The sequence below is a fragment of the Falco peregrinus genome, chromosome 4 (genome assembly GCF_023634155.1).
Source record: "Falco peregrinus isolate bFalPer1 chromosome 4, bFalPer1.pri, whole genome shotgun sequence".
NCBI classification, from domain to species: domain Eukaryota; kingdom Metazoa; phylum Chordata; class Aves; order Falconiformes; family Falconidae; genus Falco; species Falco peregrinus.
In genome coordinates this window covers 64,758,809-64,777,655 of record NC_073724.1, presented here as the reverse complement: position 1 = coordinate 64,777,655, position 18,847 = coordinate 64,758,809, and the positions used below count along the sequence as shown (strand labels likewise).

Below are 18,847 nucleotides of genomic sequence, written 5' to 3'. Positions count from 1 at the left end.
CACTATTTGAAAATCCTGTGTATTAGAGGATGCCTTTTCACCAGCTCAGGATTATTTTTTTTATATATAGGAATAATTCTCAGAGCTTGATTGATACCAGGACTGAGATTTTTTCCTCAGATGGGTTAGTGTAAGGAATAGTCATGAGAGAAGCATCGTGACGCAGGGTAGGGAAACTGGGCTCTGCCATCTACCCCTTTTTTCAATACTGGAGGAGGGAATGAAGCTTAAAACCTCCAGATTTTAAACAAATAAAAAGCTTATTCTTACATAATTAATCATTTATTTGTCAAGGTCATTTCACTGTTTCATACCTGAGACCAAAATATTTTGAAATCTAAAAGGACTTAAGCCTTTAAGGGGAACAGTCATGGTTGCAGTTAGATCACTAACTGCAAAAACTTGCTTGATAAAGCAGGATGAGAAGTTACGGCAGATAACCCTCCTCATATCCCAGGGCATAAAATTCCACAAACTGAAGGCGTTATTGAGAAACTCCATTTCTAAACAGTGTTTTTTATGGACTGCTCTATAGTCCCTGCTAGAGATTTGAATACCAGGCAGAATACCACCAGGCAGAGCAGTTGCTGCAGTACTGGTGGGGGGAAATGGTTACGACAAATACTCTTTCTATGAGTCAAAAAATACCCATCATACCATTTACAAATTTCAAGGACTGAAATTAAGACCTAAGAAGCACAATGCAAACTCAATGTACATGAACACTCAGCTCCTAATTTGGCACATAATTCCCAATTGAAATTAGTAGAAAAACAGGAATCTCAAAAGGCTTTAGCTGCCTCAATACCTTCATAATTCTTGCCTAGATTTTCAGCAGCCAGATCCGAAATTGGCTCTGCAGCCTTTACCACATTGTTCCAGAAGGCTTCCCATAATCTGAATTTGATAAACGTGATTTGCTTTGCAACAGTACAAAATGCACCACTAGGAACTGGACTTGGGTAAAGATCTTTGTCAATGAATGTGGCTGATTGCATGTGCTAATACGTCAGGCCACAAAAGCATAGAGGGCAAGGACAGAATACTTGAGAAATGTGAGTACAGATTAATTGCTAATAGTCAGATGGCGTCTGTGCGTATGTCTGTGTGTTCCCACTTCCAGGCTAGATTCATTCTGTTATAGGTTATTACACAAATTTTTTCTTCCCCCCCTGCCCCAAATCTATATTAACTCTTGCAAAGATCCTGAGCAGTCTTTTCTTGATGGAAAAAATAAAAAAACCAGCCACCCAAACAGATTATTCTTTTCCCAGTTGATAGAAAACAGTAACCACCAAGAGTGCTATTTAAGCTTGGAAACTTGGATATTTAAGCTTACAGTGAAACTATTAATTACCAACCATGCTCACTGCTGAACAGGTAACCAGCTCAATTGATCTGGGGCTCATGGAGCTATAAAAAGAAAGCATTTCCCTTTGTTTTATCCACAAACATATTCTTGTATAAAGGTTTGTTTCTTCCCAATCCCTATAATTGGTACTAATGTGAACAGCAATTATATTACTACACACTGAGGGCTGAACAAACTAATTGGTGCAGCCTGAACCAGACCCACTCCAAACATGGGAGATGTGGGCCAGGCAGGCAGCAATCTGTCCACGCTTTCTTTTGTGCTGGTTTAAAATTCACCAGGGACCTCACAGAAACCTTACCTATAGCAACTGCTGAAGAGAGTCATAAATGCAGCTGCTCCCAAGGCCGTTAGTGCTCAGACAGCACTAGCTGGTGCCACATGCCCCCTCTCCCTCCTGGAGGAGTCTGGTTTGTGTTTGCTGGAAGGCATTGCCGCATCCCTCTTTGCACACACATTTCTCCAAAGGCTCTGCCCTACTGCTTGGCCAAAGGGGTCAGCCAAGCTGAATTTAGCCTTAAATATACAGTGATGGCTGTATACTTGTCTTCAGTGTTTTCTTTTTAGATGTTATTTGGTAGCGGTTTTTACCTGACAGAGATCTTCTTTGCCTATTTTTTTCAGTCAGTCCCTTTCTCTTTTTGAGAGTCAGGTGTCAGACTGGTGGCATGTTTCTAGCACCATATGAAATAGTGGGGAAAAGGACATAGGCCTCTACAGTACACCAAATCTCTGAAAGGATTTGCGTTAAATATTAATTTGAATCCGGTCATAAAGTTGCAGGAGTTGCTGGATTTAATTCCTGAGCAAAGATTAAAAATAAAAAGGTCCCCAAACCAAACAGATTGGCAAGTCATAAAACCAAACAAAGAGAGCAATGGCACAACCAGATGAGTTTCTATAACTGTGTGACCAGTCCAAATGCTGCACTGTTTACATAGGTAGTAAATTGGCTGCTGTTCAAGAGGATATGCTTTTCCTGGAACACCGTGGCTCTACTTTGACCTGAAGGAGAGGCACACCTCATGCCACCAAGCCCTGCAGAGTATTCGCAGGTTGCAGCACGGCCGCTGCAATGGGCCTGAGCTGCAGGAGGCCAACACCTACCCACCAAAGGACTGTGCCTTAAGAAGGAGGGAAAACAGCAGGATCTCTGTCCCGGTGCCTCACAGACAATGCTGCCATCCACCTGTGTGGACTAGGGGGTGCTCACGTCATGCCTCCACTCCCACCAGTCTCACAGGTAATGTAGTCAATGACACATTGCTATTGCCAAGGAAGCTTTGGATCCACAAAAAGCCTAGGGCACTTGATGTGCTCGACTTCCACTTCAGGCACAGAACCATAGCCCTCCTGTAAGCCTGCTCTGCTGTCATCCCACTGAGGAAGCATGCAGCCCCCTCTGTTTCCAGGCTCAAAGCTCCCTAAGGGTTGTGCTCCAATCACTCGCAGAAGCACCTTAGGCTTAGCAGGACTGCATTGCTCAAACCTCCTCAGGCCAAAGCAGCATCAACCTTCGCAAACTATAATCCTTCACCTGTTTCATCGGCGAGAAGTTCTCAGACACACTTGATACCTGCTGAGGGGGAGCTTTTTACCAGTGATCACTGTTAGTACAGCCATCTGGGACCTGAATTCAGCTTCCACCTCCATGTGATGAGGTCCTCAACCATACTCCTTGCTTTCTACAAAAATGACCAAACTACCAGTCTAGGGGCTACCTAACAATACGAAATTTGTCATTAAGTTATTACTGTTGGTTGTCTCAGGAGAGAAAAAGAGCACACTCATTTATGAAACTCTGTATTTTAGTTGTTAGGGGAACTCATTTGCAAGAAGGGAGATTTGGGTTCCAGGCTGCAAACAGATAGTTTATATTAAACATTTTTTTTTTAAATGTTGAAATTATTATTAGCAGTAAAGTGAATGTTAGCTGTATCCAGTTAGCACCCTAAACATTACACAGCAGAGTATTACTCTTCTCCTCTGGTAGTGAAATCACACCACTGAATTTTAACCTGTGGCTGTAAATGCTGTAGTGGGGGAAACAACTGTGCTTGCACCGTCCACAACAAGGAATGTTTATCTGTTCCACAGCAAGTGGAACAGCCCCACAGCTTGGCTGCTAAGGCCCTACAGTGAGAAAAGCAGGTTTCAGTGCCCTCAGGCAAAGGAGGGGGAGTATGCTGGAAGAAAGCGCTAGCCGCTGAGCTGCAGGATACAAGGGACTTTTGAGGGTTTGTTTCAGAAATGAAGAACTAAACTACGAAAGCTGTGAATCCCCAAATGAAAGAGGCACCCCTCACAGCCCAGACACAAGCAGTGAAAGGTAAGAAGCACCACAGCAGCCGCAAAAGCTCTTTGCAACAGTTTCTGATAAAATGAAGGGTAACATTTCTCAAGAAGTGACACTTATTTTCCCAGCACTTTCTTACCACTCCATATGCTTGTATTTGTATTTTCTTAACACAAGAATTTCTCAGGAAAAACCCCAGCCCCAGGCTGTTCTTTCACTTTGGCTTCTGTTGGTTCATTAATCTTTGAAAGTAATTTTTCCTGTGTTTTACTTCACAGTCTTGCATAAGCTTGGAATTTCGGATGATAAAACTTGTGATACTTGTTCTTCTGGTACTAAAACCGCACACCCTGAAAAACCGCACACCCTGAATTGTAGCCTATGGCTGTAAAACCTGTAGCAGGGCAATTTAAAAACAGAAGTTATCAAGCAATTTCCCACTGAAGATCTCATTAAATTAGAAAAGATGGGGTTTGCCCAGGCTGAAAGTGGATCTCAAGGACCATAGCCATTCCTGGGATTATAACCCATGGTTATAGTTGCTCAAAACCAGTTGTAATATTGAATTAATAACACAGCCTACAAACTGTTTTTCCACATCACCTTTGTCGAGCAGAGAGGAGGGAGCATCATAGCATACAGCATCACATCCACTGAAATGCTGTTTGGACCAACTGGCAGAGCACCCATTAAAAACTGCTCTGAGTCAGCAGGTTTTGTAGTCACTAGGGCAGAGTCAGACAAGGGATTTAAACAGGTCACAAAGCACACTGCAACTCCTACTCATCGTGCAGCTTTTGGAGCGTTCTCAGGGAAGATGAGGATTAAATGGGCAAAGGCTTTTAAATATTCTCTCATGCAAAGGAATGGAATTAGGCCCACAAAAGTAATTTGCCTGGAATATTAACCTGGGAAATGGGAGATACGTTTGAACTCCCTTGTGGCAGAAGAGAAACTGAACTTGGGTCATTTACAACCTGATTACCCTAACCGTGAGTAATTTTAAATAAAAAGAGGGAACTGGGATTTCTTCTCCAGCTGTGCTTGTCACAGGGCTTGATCTTATAATTGTGCTCTTAGGATATCTACAGGATGAGACAAGCCGAAATTAGACCTAGGAATGAGAAAGGTTGATGAACAACTCAGAAATTTTAATATGTAGAGAGTTCAAAAATACCTGATGTATATAATGTTATAATTAAAATGTATTTATCTAAAATGACGCACAGCTTATGTAATGTAGAAAATACATAAAAATATTGCAAAATAACCTTACCTAAGGACTACATTATGTGGCCCAGGGCTTAGGTGCTCAGCTCAGCCCTGCATCTGGCTGGATGCCACGTGAATTAACCACCGTGAAGCTCCACCCTGCCACGGACAGGCCAGCCACTGTACCCAGGTATCTCATTCACTGCTTTTGCAGGCACTGGTATGTTGCGTTGCAGGATACAGACCGGCCATCCCTTTGACAGCCCCACTCCTTCCTTACTGACTTTACTAGCAATACCTTAGCTGCCTAAAGACCTTGCCTATGTATGGGATTACATGAGCAACAGGTATACCCCCAAAGCCAGTAATAAATGGAAGAAAGGAAACGAAAGATGTTATGAGAACCAAGGAAACAAGTGGAAACACTGCAACATTTATAAACACCATTTTTCATTAGAGGCTGTCGTTTGGAGTTTCTAAAGCTGCACAAACCCGAACCGATGGAAAATATTAGGAAATAGGGAAAGGTAAAATGAGAATCAGAGCCATGTCCTCTCCCACAGTATCAAGACAACAGAAGTTTTACGTCTGCCCCTCCTATAGGGTTGGGGTTTTTTTTGGTGGGGATTTTTTCCTGGTAGATCACGCCACATGACGGCAGCCATCAGTGCCACCGAGGGAACGCGGATCCAGGCTGTTCCGAACGCCGAGCTGTAATGGATGTCCACCACAGTCGACACCTGTCCGTCTCCTCCCTGGCTCCACTCAGCCGTCGGTAGGTCTCGCTCCAAGTTCAGTTTAAAAACCGTAGTGGAACCCTTGTGAATTAGAAAGGCCAACTATATCTTCAAAGGAGCAAAGACCGCTGAACAGCCGCGAAAGCCACCGCTGCCTGACCGGGAGCGGGGCCAGGTGTCACTGGGACCGCCCAGGCGGGGATCCCGAACGGCCGCTGGGCCCGTGGGCATTCCCCCGCCGTTCCTCGGCGGCCGGGGCGGCCCCTCGCGCTCCCGGGGAGGGCTGGGGCCGCTGGGGAGGGGAAGGGAGGGCCGGGCCGGCCGCGGTGGCTGCCGCCTGCCGCGCCGCTGCCGCCGGAGGGTGCCGCGCTGCCGTAGCGACCGGGGCAGGCCGGGCGCTCCCCCGGAAGGGAACGCGCACTGCCCGGCCCGGGCTCGGCGCGCGAGCCAGCCCCGCCCCCGCCCCCTCCCCGCTCGTCAGGCGGCCCGCGCGGGGTGACGTGTCGCGCGCGCGAGAAGCCGGAAGTGGCGGCCGTCAGGGCGGGGGGAGGCGAAGCCGCGACCGTTGCCGCCGCGGGCGCGCGCCAGAGGCGTCCAGGGACCCTCCCCCCGCCGCCCTCCGCCGCGCACCCCCGCCGCGCCCCCCGCCGCCCCGCCATGGCCCTGCGGCCGCTCCTCGTCGCCGCGGCGCTGGCGGCGGTTGCGCTCCCCGCCGCCGCCTTCTACCTGCCGGGCCTGGCGCCCGTCAACTTCTGCGAGGCCGGCAAGGAGAAGCCCGAGTGCAAGGTGGGCCCGGGGGGCTGGGGCCCGCCGCGCCGAGGGGAGGGGAAGGGGGGAGGCCCGGGCGCCGCCCGCGCCCCTGCAGTCGGGCTGGGGCGCGGCCTGGCTGGAGCCCTCCTGCCGGGGGGCTGTGCGTGGGCTGGGGGGGTTCCTGGAGGGTTTGCGGCTGCCTGGTTGTAACGTGCCAGGCGGCCCAGGGCCTGTTGCGACAGGGACGCGTGTTTCAGTTCCCCCTGCGATCGTCAGGGTCGGGGCTGTGGGTGACGGTGGCGTTGCGGGAGGAGGCGGCTCCGGCCGCTGGTCTCTCGGGCCCGTTTGAATGCGTGTGGGAAGGCAGCGGGAGGGCTGGCAGCGACAGGTCGAGCTGGGGCTGGGTGCGACTGTTGGCAGGAGGCAGCAGCCGGTGGCTGCAAGCAGGTATAAAACCAAGGCAGGCGTGCAGTGACGCTTTCCTGGCTGTAGGAATCTGAAGTGTAGGGGCTTCTAGGCCCCAGAGCCTCAAGTGAAGCTTAAACTTATTTTTGTGCCCACGTAAGTGGTAAGCAACGTTCAGGTAACCAAAGTACTTGTTTGTAAGGATGTTGTCAGGTCGGAGGTCTGTACTTACAATAGTCTTTGCTCCATTGTGTGAACTTTAGAGGTTGTTTGCAGCTACTGTGGTGGAAATTACACTAAAGTGTGCTTTGAGACTTGAATGAGAAAGTTCAAGACCAGTCGCTTTTATGGCCCATTGCTCTGCTGCTGAAAGTGGCTATCCCACACTTTATAATCTCTCTATATTACTATATTATTAAAATATCTCTATAATCTCTGTTACACGAGACACTGGTCCATGATTCTTCAGAATAAGTCTATTTAGACTGTATGCTTTTGGCAAATACCTTGCACCTTATCCGTTTTCTTGTCATGAACCAGTAGAGTGGGTAATAAGCCAATCATATAACAGATGCGTAGTTGCTAGAAGTGTCTTTTCCCTTCTTTAAGTGTATTGGTCCATTCAGACCAGCCAAGTCTTGCTCCTAATACATAGCTGTGGATTTTTTCACTCTTGTTTCCATGCCGCTTCTGTTGTAGTAAAACATTCAGTGGACATTTTTTTATAGGATCATAGAAATGGTGTTTGGAAGTGACCTTAGGAGGTCATGAAGCATGACTGTTGCCAACACTAGATCAGCTCAGCTCTACCTTTGTTTCAGCAAGCCTTGAAAACGTCCAAGCACTGAAGCGTCCATCACCTCCCTGGGTGACCTGTTGCAGTGCTGTACTACCCTCTTAAGGATTATTTTGCTTCAGATACAGGCTAAGACAAGCTGCAGTTTGTAGTTTTTCACAACATCCCTGAAGAACATGGCTGTGTTTAATTATTCCTGCTATAAGCTAGGATTGTGGCAGAAGGATTTTTTTTTTTTTTTTTTTTTTTTAAGTCAGGTAAACCATTGCACACTGTCTTTTGTAACCAACTTGAGGCACTTCTGGGGTGATCTTTCTCAGATGTCTCTATGTTTTTTTCCCTCATATAATGTGTACAAAACATTTGTCTCATTATTTTGTAAATGTGAAGTGCTTAGGTAATGTAAATCTACCACCAGTGGCTAGCTGAACGTTACAGGATAACCTTGACAGCTGTATTACTGCAAAAATATCTTTTTTTAAATTAGCCACCTCTTATATTTCTCTGCCTCGTGCCAGCGAATTTATGTAGTAAGTGAGACTTAGCCACATGGAGAAGTCTAAATCACTCTTCACATCTCGTTTTCTCCATGTAGTCTGCAACTGAATGTAGTCTGGTCCCTCATGAGGAGAGACAATATGTGATCAGATAATTGCTATATCATAATATTTACGTAAGTGGGTAAAACTAAGCTTACTGGATAACAATTTTTTACATATTCTCATGGATTTCTTACTGTTGTCACTGTTGATTATGATGTCAGTAATAATATTGGGCTTTCCTCTGCCTTGAGGATTTAGTTCCACTAAATGGTACCTTTTATCTATTACAATCTCTGTGGATCTCCTGTCCTATATTGGCAACATTGGATGTTGTTAGTGGACATGTGGGCACATAGCTAACAGTACAAGAATGATGAGACTCGTGACTTTCCCCCTTCCTCCAAGCTGTTTGCTAATCTGCTTGGGCAAAGTCAGTTTGGCTGCTTTTCCTGTTTCTGGTTGAAGTATCATCAGAAATGAGATGTGACCTGTGCAGACTGAAATGGTAACTCTTGCCTGAACATTCAGCATCCTTACTCAGTTTAAAAAAATTACTGATGACTCCAAAGGGATCATGCTGTTGTATGGGAAACTGTGTGTTAAAGATGCTGATCTACAGTAATGCTTATACTTTGCATGCAAAATTGGAGCATTCGGTTAAATCTGCCCTTCCAATGAAAAAAAGCTAATCTGAGGCCATGGTTCTGTGACCAACTGAGGTGGTCTAATTTCTTGCTGCTTGGTGAGAAAATAGGTGGCTTGCTGTTGAAAGCATTCAAAAAATAGGTGGCTTGCTTGTTCCTGAAAGCACTCGCCTTCCTCTTCCTGTCTCCAGCTCTTGTCTGATTGCGCAGTAACACAGTTCAACTTGCCATGCTGCTAAAAACTGCTCTTTAAAAATTTGTGGGGTAAGTCTTTTACTGTTTTAGCCAGTTGAATTGATTTACTGTGCAAGCAGGTAACTGCCAAAAACAGCGTAAGTTAAACAGTTGGAGTGTACTGGGACTGTGGGACTAGAATAAGGGAAAGGATTCTGAGACTAAGAAGGAACAGTGAGACACCTCTTCCTTTCTGTAGCAGCAGGTTACCCTGTCGATAACTAATGTGTATAGACCAAACTAGTATGAAACCACAGCAGACTGAATTTCACGCTCTTATGCAAGAGTTGCTAGAGTTATCGATAAACTTTTATAAGAAGGTGAATATGGATATCCTTACCTTCTCTTTGGAAAGAGCTTCTGTTCAAATTTAAAATAGTGTATCAGTCTGAATACGTTGTTTAAATCCTCATAGTTCAGTTTTCAGTTGCTACATAGATAAAATTGTGGAGCAGCTTAATTATATTTTTCATGTTCTTTTAAGACTTCTATTACACAAAGTTGTGGTGATGACTAATACAGCTGTACGGTACATTAAAACACTGGCAGCTGTGGTAATTCTTGTGCATGATTCCTTGCTATCTTGTAGTTTGAATGGTTTTGTTAGCCTTAAAGTGGTTTGTTTTGTCGTGTCACTGTTTTTGTGATGATTAGATAGTGTTTTACTTAGGCTCTCAGGAGATACAGTTCATTACACATAGATTCTACATTTCAAGACATAATTACACAAATCTTACATTTTCAGCTTTCCTTTATCTTATTCACACAAATCTGTTGAAATATATCTGTAGGAATTGAAGAAGTGCTTTAATATAACTGCTGATTATCTCCACTCTTTCAGTCTGGAATCGAGCTGTTTGTGAACAGGCTTGACTCTGTAGAGTCTGTCCTTCCCTACGAATATACTGCGTAAGTATATTATACTGTTTATGTCATTGTAGTTGTCAGTTCTTCCAAAAAGGTGAATTTAACTTACCTGAAAACTATTATCTAGATCTTGCTACAGTAATATGCCAGTGAGGAATATCTATCCATTTTGCTGACATAAGTTTGCAGATACAGAATTTTCAATGAGCAGATAGATGCATACATTGCTTACTTCTCAGTTGTCTTTGCTCATACTGTAGAAGTAGTGCCTGGATTTTTAGGCCCTCATGTAGGTCGGATCACTGCTTTAGCAGTTTAAAATGTGTGTGTGTATATAATACTTACTCTTCTGCATTAGTTGTCACTTTATAGATCAAAGTATTACTACTGTCTTTAGTTGCCTATAGCCAGATGAGTTAAAGTGGTAATGAGGTGTGAACTTCCCATCAATTATCTTAATGAGGTGTTAAATGTTTTCTTAGTACACAGCATAGGAGTGCACAAAATGTATCAGTGCCTAGTACCTTTAGGTAAAGTTGTTACTTCAAGGAATAGTTTGACTGTTAACCTTGGAGAGGTTAAGCACTAGTTATGTCTACACTTTAATGCATACAGATGTGATATACTTGAAATTAGGCTGGAAAAATGTGTGTGGGTTTTTTTGGTTTGGCTTTTTTTTTTGCTTTTATTATTCCTCCTGCCCGAGAATCTGGCCTGCATGCTTTTCTTTCAGAGCCATCATGAAACTCTTATGAAAGTTTAATTCTTGGCTAAAATCCCTGTTCAAACAGGAAAATTCTAATTATTTAAGGAAATTATTATGCTACGTTTCATATAAACTGAGCTCTGAAATAGCTGATTAAGAGGTTTGATTATTGGTTTTGTTTTGTTTGTTTCAAAATGGGACTGTGATTTTCACACTTTGCAGGTTCAGGGAAGAAACTGTTGTCTAGAAGGAAAGCTGTATAGTTCCTTTACTTGTGGTGAAGGGGTTGATTTGGGAGCACGGTTTGAGGTCTAATATTTGCAGCTGAGAATATTTTATTAACTTCTGTATCTTTTCTCTAATTCAGGTTTGATTTTTGTCAAGCGGAAGGGAAGAAGCGTCCCTCTGAAAACCTTGGCCAAGTATTGTTTGGAGAGAGGATAGAACCATCTCCTTACAGGGTTTGTTCTCTGACAAGGGGTGTTCGGTAATACATACGTTCAAATGTAACCAAAGGAGATGAGAACCTTGAAGATCCTCTTCACAAGGGCTTTGCCTCCAATGAGGTTCAAAATCTGAAATTCCACATAATAGAAGTCTGTCAATTTAATCTAATTGTAACTGTGCACTTTGCATCATGAAGCTGTAGCCTCAAGTGCCCTGGAGGTTATCTTCTCTCTTTGGAACCTGCCAAAACCTGATTGCTCCTCAGCTGTCCCTTTATTAGAGAGAATTGAGTATTATTTATTGGAACCAGATCTGAAAGCACCACAGCTGTAAAATGGAAGAATTGGAAATGGTGTTAGCCAGCTTGTCTTCTGGTGACTGAAGCTCTTGCCTTCTGTCCTACATGTAGTAGGAGAGAAAGTTATCAATTGAATCTGCCTGGGACAGCATTGCTGCTGTGAGGCCAAATGACTTGTCTGTTAAATTGTTGCAGAAAACAGTTTTTACCAGTAACAGGGAGCTCTTAGTGTAGGGCTCCTACAGTGACCACAGGAGGGTTTTATAGCGCACACACTGATGTAAAAACCTCCTCTGGAGGGTTAATATATGTAGTCTTCGTAATTTGTTAGGTGGTTTTATTATAGTAGTACAGGCAATTATAAATGCATGGGAGAAACTTGTTAAATGCTGAAATGATGCAAAGTTTGTTAGAAGTTTTTTGCTCATATGTCTTTCATTTTTCTTAGTTCACATTCAACAAGAAGGAGACATGTAAATCTGTTTGTACAAAAACATATGATACCACAAAGCCAGAAGATAAACAGAAATTAGACTTTTTGAAAAAAAGTATGCTACTGAATTATCAACATCATTGGTAAGTTGATATCAAAATTCATAAATGGTTAGCCTAGTATTTTGGTGTTAATTAAATTTAGGTTATCATTTTGTGTTTGCGAAGTAATACAGATTGAACACTAGGTATTTGCACTGAATCTGTTCCCCTTCTGTTCTTGCAAGACATGTTACATTGTTTTTCTTCATAAAAAAATTCTTTCACTTGAAGGATAAGCACCTGGTATAATGAAAATCAGTCTGTTTTCAAACACAAGGCCTTGTGTGTTTTTTATGCTGCCTCCGTGCTTACTGTAAAATACTGCTATTTCTTTGCATCTGTAAATGTACAAGTTAATCCTGCCCTAGCTTGAGGAAAGTCTTAAGGGACCTTCATTCTGTTACTGTGTTGTCTTTGTTTTCCTCGAGAGCCTTTGCATTCCCCTTCAAACGCAGTGTCCAGGAGATTGGATCAATGGTTCCAAAAGTTTTATGCAAAGTTTGTTTCTCTTATAGAATATGGAAGTGAAAGGTGGTTAGTGAAAATTAATCAATGAAATAATTTTGAGAAACTCATAAATACTTGGTCCTTTCCTGAGTCCTTGTGTAACCGTCTGAGTCATCTTGGAGCGTGCTGGGGCTCTGTTTCTGTTTGTTCGTTGAGGTCCTCTTCCAGTGGGCACTAAGGGTGGGGCAGGGCTGAAGTGTCGGCTGAATCTCATGCTGATTTTCCGTTAGGATTGTCACCACGCTCTGCACCGACATCCGAGAGCTGGAAAATGTTTTGAGCAGTCTCCATCTTGAGACTGAAAATACCCAGCCACGCTATCAGTGTTCATATAGTGCTTTTGTATGTTGGTATGCTGTGCTAAAGCAGCCTTTGGGTGGAAGGAACAACTTTGGGATGAGGTTGTCAGAGTTCCTGTGGTGTGTCTTTGCAAGTAATACATGAGCATGATTAACCAGTGTTGCCCATATGGTTCCAAATATGTGTTCCCTGTTTCACAGAAACAAACATTTTGTTCTTCGTCTAGTTAGATTAAAACTTTCTGGGTATGTTAGTAAAAATGCAGTTGAAATATCAAATGTTGCCACTGTCATTAAATGTTTTTCTGTCATGCCACATTCCATTTCTTTGGTTTTGAAATGGCTACCTGTGCTGGAAAGGCAATGAGTGCATTTTCTACAGTTCTTGGGAACTGATGTGGGGTATCCCTTTTCAGGGATAAACTATGGCTTGCTGATGTAAATCTTTCTGGGAACCTCTTGAAAATTGGTGTAGTTGGAAGCTGACAGATCAGGTCAGAAGGATTCACAGGCAATAGCCATATGTTCACATAGGTGAACCAGGAAGTAATAAAGAAACCCTGAAAGGTACAGCTACGTTTGCAGGGATTCAAAGTGTATATACCTAATGCTGAAATAGGTAGAGCTTCAACTATGCTGGATTTGGTTATATTCCTATTAAATACTGCATATATTTATAATATTTACACCACTTTGCATTTCACTGATGCATGTTGGTCTGGCATAAAGCTTCAGCTTTAAAAGTTTGTGTATGTTTTAGTGTATAGATGAAAAATAGTTTCCCAAGGGTATAATCCTGTCACTCTTTGAAAGAAATAAATTTTTTTTAGGAAAACTTGAAACTTAAGCTGACAGAAACTGAAACAGACCTATGTAAAACTAATCACACAGACAAGTACTTTAGACTGTTTCCACACCCCCACCCCCTTAGATTTAAACTGTATTACAAATGTGTTTAGTGTATTTAAATATATTTTTTAGATGGTATGACTAACTTGACAGGAATGTTCAGATTTTAGTTAGATGTAGTTCTGTGTTTCAGTGTGAAAGCTTACCTTTAAATTTAGGGTACTATATATATATATTCTTAGTTCTTTTAATAGCACTTCTACATTTAATTTTTTTGCTACGCCCACTGCCCTAAAACTTTAGAACTAGTGGCGTGAAGAACCCCTGTTTATGTCTGTCTGGTAATGATAATCCTTCTCAGCCACAGCTTCACAAAATGGAAGTGGCTGGATTTTGTGATGAATGATGTGTGGTCCAGGGGTATGTTGTACAGGGATCAGCAAGGTAGCATAAGTGAGGATTTAGTGGAGGTTTATTATCCAGCTTCAATTTATCATAAAATTCCTGGGGAACACAGATGGTGCAAAGTACTTTTAAGGTTTTAAAAGCCACTTAGTAAGATTAGGAATTGACATACTGAATTGGACTCAACAGCCATACTGGTATCTTGGCTGACAATGTTCATAACCAGATGTTCTTGGGAGACATATAAGAACACCTTTGTATAGCATATTTGCCCACATGTATAATCTCTTCAAGTCATTTTAAATTTGAAGATTAACTGTGAAAAATGATTTGCATCTTAAACCATCAATTTGTTCCAGCATTGCTGCTTGAAGGCAGCTCAGTATGTCTTTGCTGCAGAAGATGCAAGGGAAAGCCTTAACTCCAGCCAAACTCATTTGCAGTAGATTAATGCTTTACCTGGTTTTGATAATGAAATTAAAATACTAACGAAAGCAAGAGGTATCTCTAGCATATATTATGGAGGTAAAATTCCAAATATGGAATCATAGAATCATTTAGGTTGAAAAATACCTTTAGGGTCACCAAGCCCAACTGTGTGATGGGCTGACCCTGGCTCTACACCAGGTGACCACCAAAGCCACTCTATCACTCCCTTCCTCAGCTGGACAGGGGAGAGAACATACAATAAAAGGTTCATGGGTCGAGATAAGGACAGGGAGAGATCGCTCAGCAATTACCATCGTGGGCAAAACAGATTCTACTTGGGAAACTGGTTTAATTTATTATGAATCAAATCACAGTAGGGTAATGAGAAATAAATTCAAATCTTAAAACACCTTCTCGCCATACCTCCCTTCTTCCTGGGCTCAACTTCACTTCCTGTTTCCTTTACGTCCTCCCCCCACAGTGGCGCAGCGGGATGCGAAATGGGGGTTGCGGTCAGTTTATTACATATTGTCTCTGCCACTCCTTCCTTCTCAGGAGGAGGACTTCTCACGCTCTTTCCCTGCTCCAGCGTGGGGTCCCTTCCATGGGAGACAGTTGTCCATGAACTTCTTCAACGTGAGAGCTTCCCACAGAATCACAGAGTGGTTGGGCTTGGAAGGGACCTCTGGAGATCACCTAGTCCAGCCCCACTAAAAGAAGCAGGGTCACCTAGAGCAGGTTGCATAGGATCATGTCCAGGTGGGTTTTGAGTACCTCCGGAGAAGGAGACTCCACAACCTCTCCGGGCAGCCTGTTCCAGTGCTGTGTCATCCTTGAGGTAAAGAGGTTTTTCCTCATATTCAGATGTAACTTCCTGTGTTTCAGTTTGTGCCCATTGCCCCTTGTCCTGGCACTGGGCACCACTGAAAAGAGCCTGGCCCCATTCTCCTGACACTGACCCTTAAGATAATTGTAGAAATTGGTAAGATGCCCTTTTCATCTTCTCTTCTCCAGGCTAAACAGGCCCAGCTCTCTCAGCCTTTCCTTATAAGGGAGGTGGCTCTAGGCCCCTCACCATCTTTGTAGCCCTCTGTTGGACTCTTTCCAGCAGTTCCCTGTCTCTCTTGAACTGGGGAGCCCAGAATGGCACACAGTACTCCAGATGCAGTCTCACTAGGGCAGAGGATCACCTCCCTCAACCCGCTGGCCACGCTCCTCCTAATGCACCCCAGGAACCCACTGGCCTGCTTGGCCACCAGGGCACACTGCTGGCCCAGGGGCAACTTGCTGTCCACCAGAACTCCCGGGTCCGTCTCCGCAGAGCTGCCTTCCAGCAGGTCAGCCCCCAGCCTGTACGGGTGTGCGGGGTTGTTCTTCCCCACGGGCAGGACCTTACACTGGCCTTTGTGGAACTTCATTGGGTTCCTCTCTGCCCAGCTCTCCAGCCTGTCCAGGTCTCTCTGAACGGCAGTGCAGCCTTCAGGGGTATCAGCCGCTGCTCCCGGCTTTGTATCATCAGCAGACTTGCTGAGGGCACACTCTGTCCCTTCATCCAGGTCACTGATGAGTATGTTGAACAGGACTGGACCCAGCAGTGACCCCTGGGGAACACCCCTGGCTACAGGCTCCAGCTGGACTCTGTGCCATTGATCATAGCTTTCTGAGGTCTGCCATTCAGGCTGACATTCTTCAAGAACTGCTCCAGCATGGCTCCCTTCCACAGGGTGCAGCTCTTCAGGAACGGACTGTTCCAGCATGGGTCCTCCGCAGGGTCACAAGCCCTGCCAGCAAACCTGCTCCAGCGTGGGCTCCTCTCTGCACAGGGCCCACAGGTCCTGCCAGGAGCCTGCTCCCACGTGGGCTTCCCACAGGATCACAGCCTTCTTCGGGCATCCATCTCCACTGGTGTGGGGTCTTCCACAGCCTGTATCTGCTCCACTGTGAACCTCCATGGGCTGCAGGGGAATCTCTGCTTTGATACCAGGAGCATCTCTTCTCCCTCCTTCTTCCCTGACCTGGGTATCTGCAGTTGTTGTTTCTCGCGAATATTTTCACTCCTCTCTCTGGCTGAAGTTGCCATTGCACCACTTCCTTGCTCCCCACCCCACTCCCGCTTCCCTTCTGAAATATATTAGCCCAGAGGTGCTACCACTGTTGCTGATGGGCTCACCCTTGGCCAGCAGCAGGTCCGTGTTGGAGCTGGCTGGTATTGGTTCTGTTGGACATAGTGGAAGCTTCTAGCAGCTTCTCACAGAAGCCACCCCCACTACCAAAACCTTGACACACAAACCAAATAGAAACATAACCTAACACTGTCAAGTCCACCACTAACAATGTCCCTAAGTGCCACATCTACACTTCTTTTAAATACTTCCAGGGACAGTGTCTCAACCACTTCCCTGGGCAGCCTGTTCCAGTGCTTGGCAACCCTTTTGGTGCAGAATTTTTTCCTAATATGCAATCTAAACCTGCCTTGGTGCAACTTGAGTCTGTTTCTTCTCCTATTGCTTGTTATACTTGGGAGAAGAGGCTGATACCCATCTTGTCATGACCTCCTTTCAGGTAGTGGTAGAGAGTGGTAAGGTCTCCCCTCAGCCTCCTTTTCTCCAGGCTAACCAACCCCAGTTCTCTCAGCCGCTCCTCACAGGACTTGTGCCCCAGACCCTTCACCAGCTCCGTTGCCCGTCTCTGGACACGCTCCAGCACCTCAGTGTCCCTCCTGCAGTGAGGGGCCCAAACCTGAACACAGGATTTGAGGTGCGGCCCCACCAGTGCTGAGTGCAGGGGGACAATCACTGTCCTGGCCCTGCTGGCCACACTGTTTCTGACACAAGCCAGGATGCTGCTGGCCTTGGCCACCTGGGCACACTGCTGGCTCACGTCCAGCTGGCTGTCAACCAGCACCCCCAGGTCCTTTCCTACCGGGCAGCTTTCCAGCTGCTCTGCCGCAAGTCTGTAGTGCTGTGTGGGGCTGGTGTAACCCAAGCGCAGGACCCAGCACTTCTAGTTGAACCTCATACAATTGGCCTTATACAATACGGTCCAAGTGTAATGAATCCGCACCTGGAATAACTCCTAACTAGCAACTCAATTGGACCTCATAGCAACATGGTGAAGCGAATAGGATTTGGTTGACATTGATGCTGCCTGTGACTGTGATAGTCTTTGGAGTCTCCTGAGAACCTGGAAACTGTGGTTTTGGAGGGCCTGTCTTCACCTCTTCCACTGTATCAGTATGAGCTAAGAACATTGCTACTTCTGCCTGATAGCTAATGGTAGGGGTGATGGGGATCTCTTCATGTTGTGTGAACAAAGGCATCAGGTGCAGCAGCTCTTTTTAGCCCCATCTGTTGGTGTGCTTTAAGAAATAGTGCTACTTTAGAGACTGTTACAATACACAACAGACTAAATAATGCTTTGGGTTTGTTGTCTGGAGTCATAATTCCTGTGCTTAATTAGGGATTCAAAAGTTCCTAATGAGGTGTTATCAGGTATCTGTTAACATTAATAGCCTAGTGGTTATAATGATAAGACATGTAATTGTAAAGGATATTCAGTAGCTTGATAAGTTTTACAAAAACTGTATGTTGTTAACTTTCAGTGGGATTTCTTTTTTCAAGAAGTGGCACTTGTCTCATGTCTTCATGTGTGAAGTTTATTAATAGACCTTTAAAAACATGCCTTAAAGCAATTAGTGTTGCCCTAAAGGCAGCTGCTGAATTTTAAATATTCGTTGAATTACTTCTTTTGGGATTTATGTTTTAGCTAGTTAAAACATTTTATAACATAAAGGAACGGGTGTGGGTTTTTTTAGTAGTTCCTCTTACAGAGGGACAGGGCACTATTTTGGGTGTTTTTCTCTATGTTTGTAAGTATGGGTTTGGTTTTGACATTTCTACTGTTTGTATCATGTTGGATACTTGTCTTACTGTCTTACAATTTTCTGCAGCTCATGGAGTTGTGGGATTCCTCCAGAAATTTTTCATTGAAACTGAACTATAAACCTGCTGGGCTCAGGATTTATGGCTAATATGAATATAAATCTTGGGAGGCAATAAAATAAAAGCAGCAGGTAGACAATGGAGGGAGGTTTGAAAGTGATTGCTTTCCCAACTGTGTGGTGGCTTACAATTTTTTACTCATGTAAACCATCTAGTTAAAATACTGCATACTCTCAGGGAACTCCAGCTGAGGTCAGTGGTCAGGAATTCACTTAAATAGCAAAAAACCCCCACCAAAACCAAAACCCAAACCAAACCAAAAAAAGAACAAAAAACTCCTTGCACTTTAGCTTAAAGTGCCATGAAAAATGTATTTTGCAATGGAAAATCAATGAGGAAGCTGGAGAATTAATATGTGTGTAGACGTATTTTTTTGTGTGTGTTTTGTCTTAAACTTGAAATTATCAAGTTCATTTTAGCTGGTTTAGTGGATGATTTTGGTCATTTTAAAAGACAACATAATGAAGTTGTTAGGACTTTGGAGTGGGAGTTTTATGTATTGGGCTATAAGGGGACT

General features: G+C 44.3%; 1 protein-coding gene across 1 annotated transcript in view; it reads left to right on the top strand.

Moving 5' to 3' along the window:
- Nucleotides 1–6,088: 6,088 nt before the first annotated feature.
- The window catches only part of TM9SF2 (transmembrane 9 superfamily member 2), a 31,504-nt gene continuing 18,745 nt past the window's right edge, over nucleotides 6,089–18,847 (top strand). Inside the window, exons 1-4 of the mRNA XM_055802090.1 lie at nucleotides 6,089–6,403; nucleotides 9,830–9,897; nucleotides 10,929–11,022; nucleotides 11,755–11,882. Of these exons, the coding sequence (XP_055658065.1) occupies nucleotides 6,275–6,403; nucleotides 9,830–9,897; nucleotides 10,929–11,022; nucleotides 11,755–11,882 (419 nt within the window). The 5' untranslated portion in view covers nucleotides 6,089–6,274. The remainder of the gene's footprint in view (nucleotides 6,404–9,829; nucleotides 9,898–10,928; nucleotides 11,023–11,754; nucleotides 11,883–18,847) is intronic.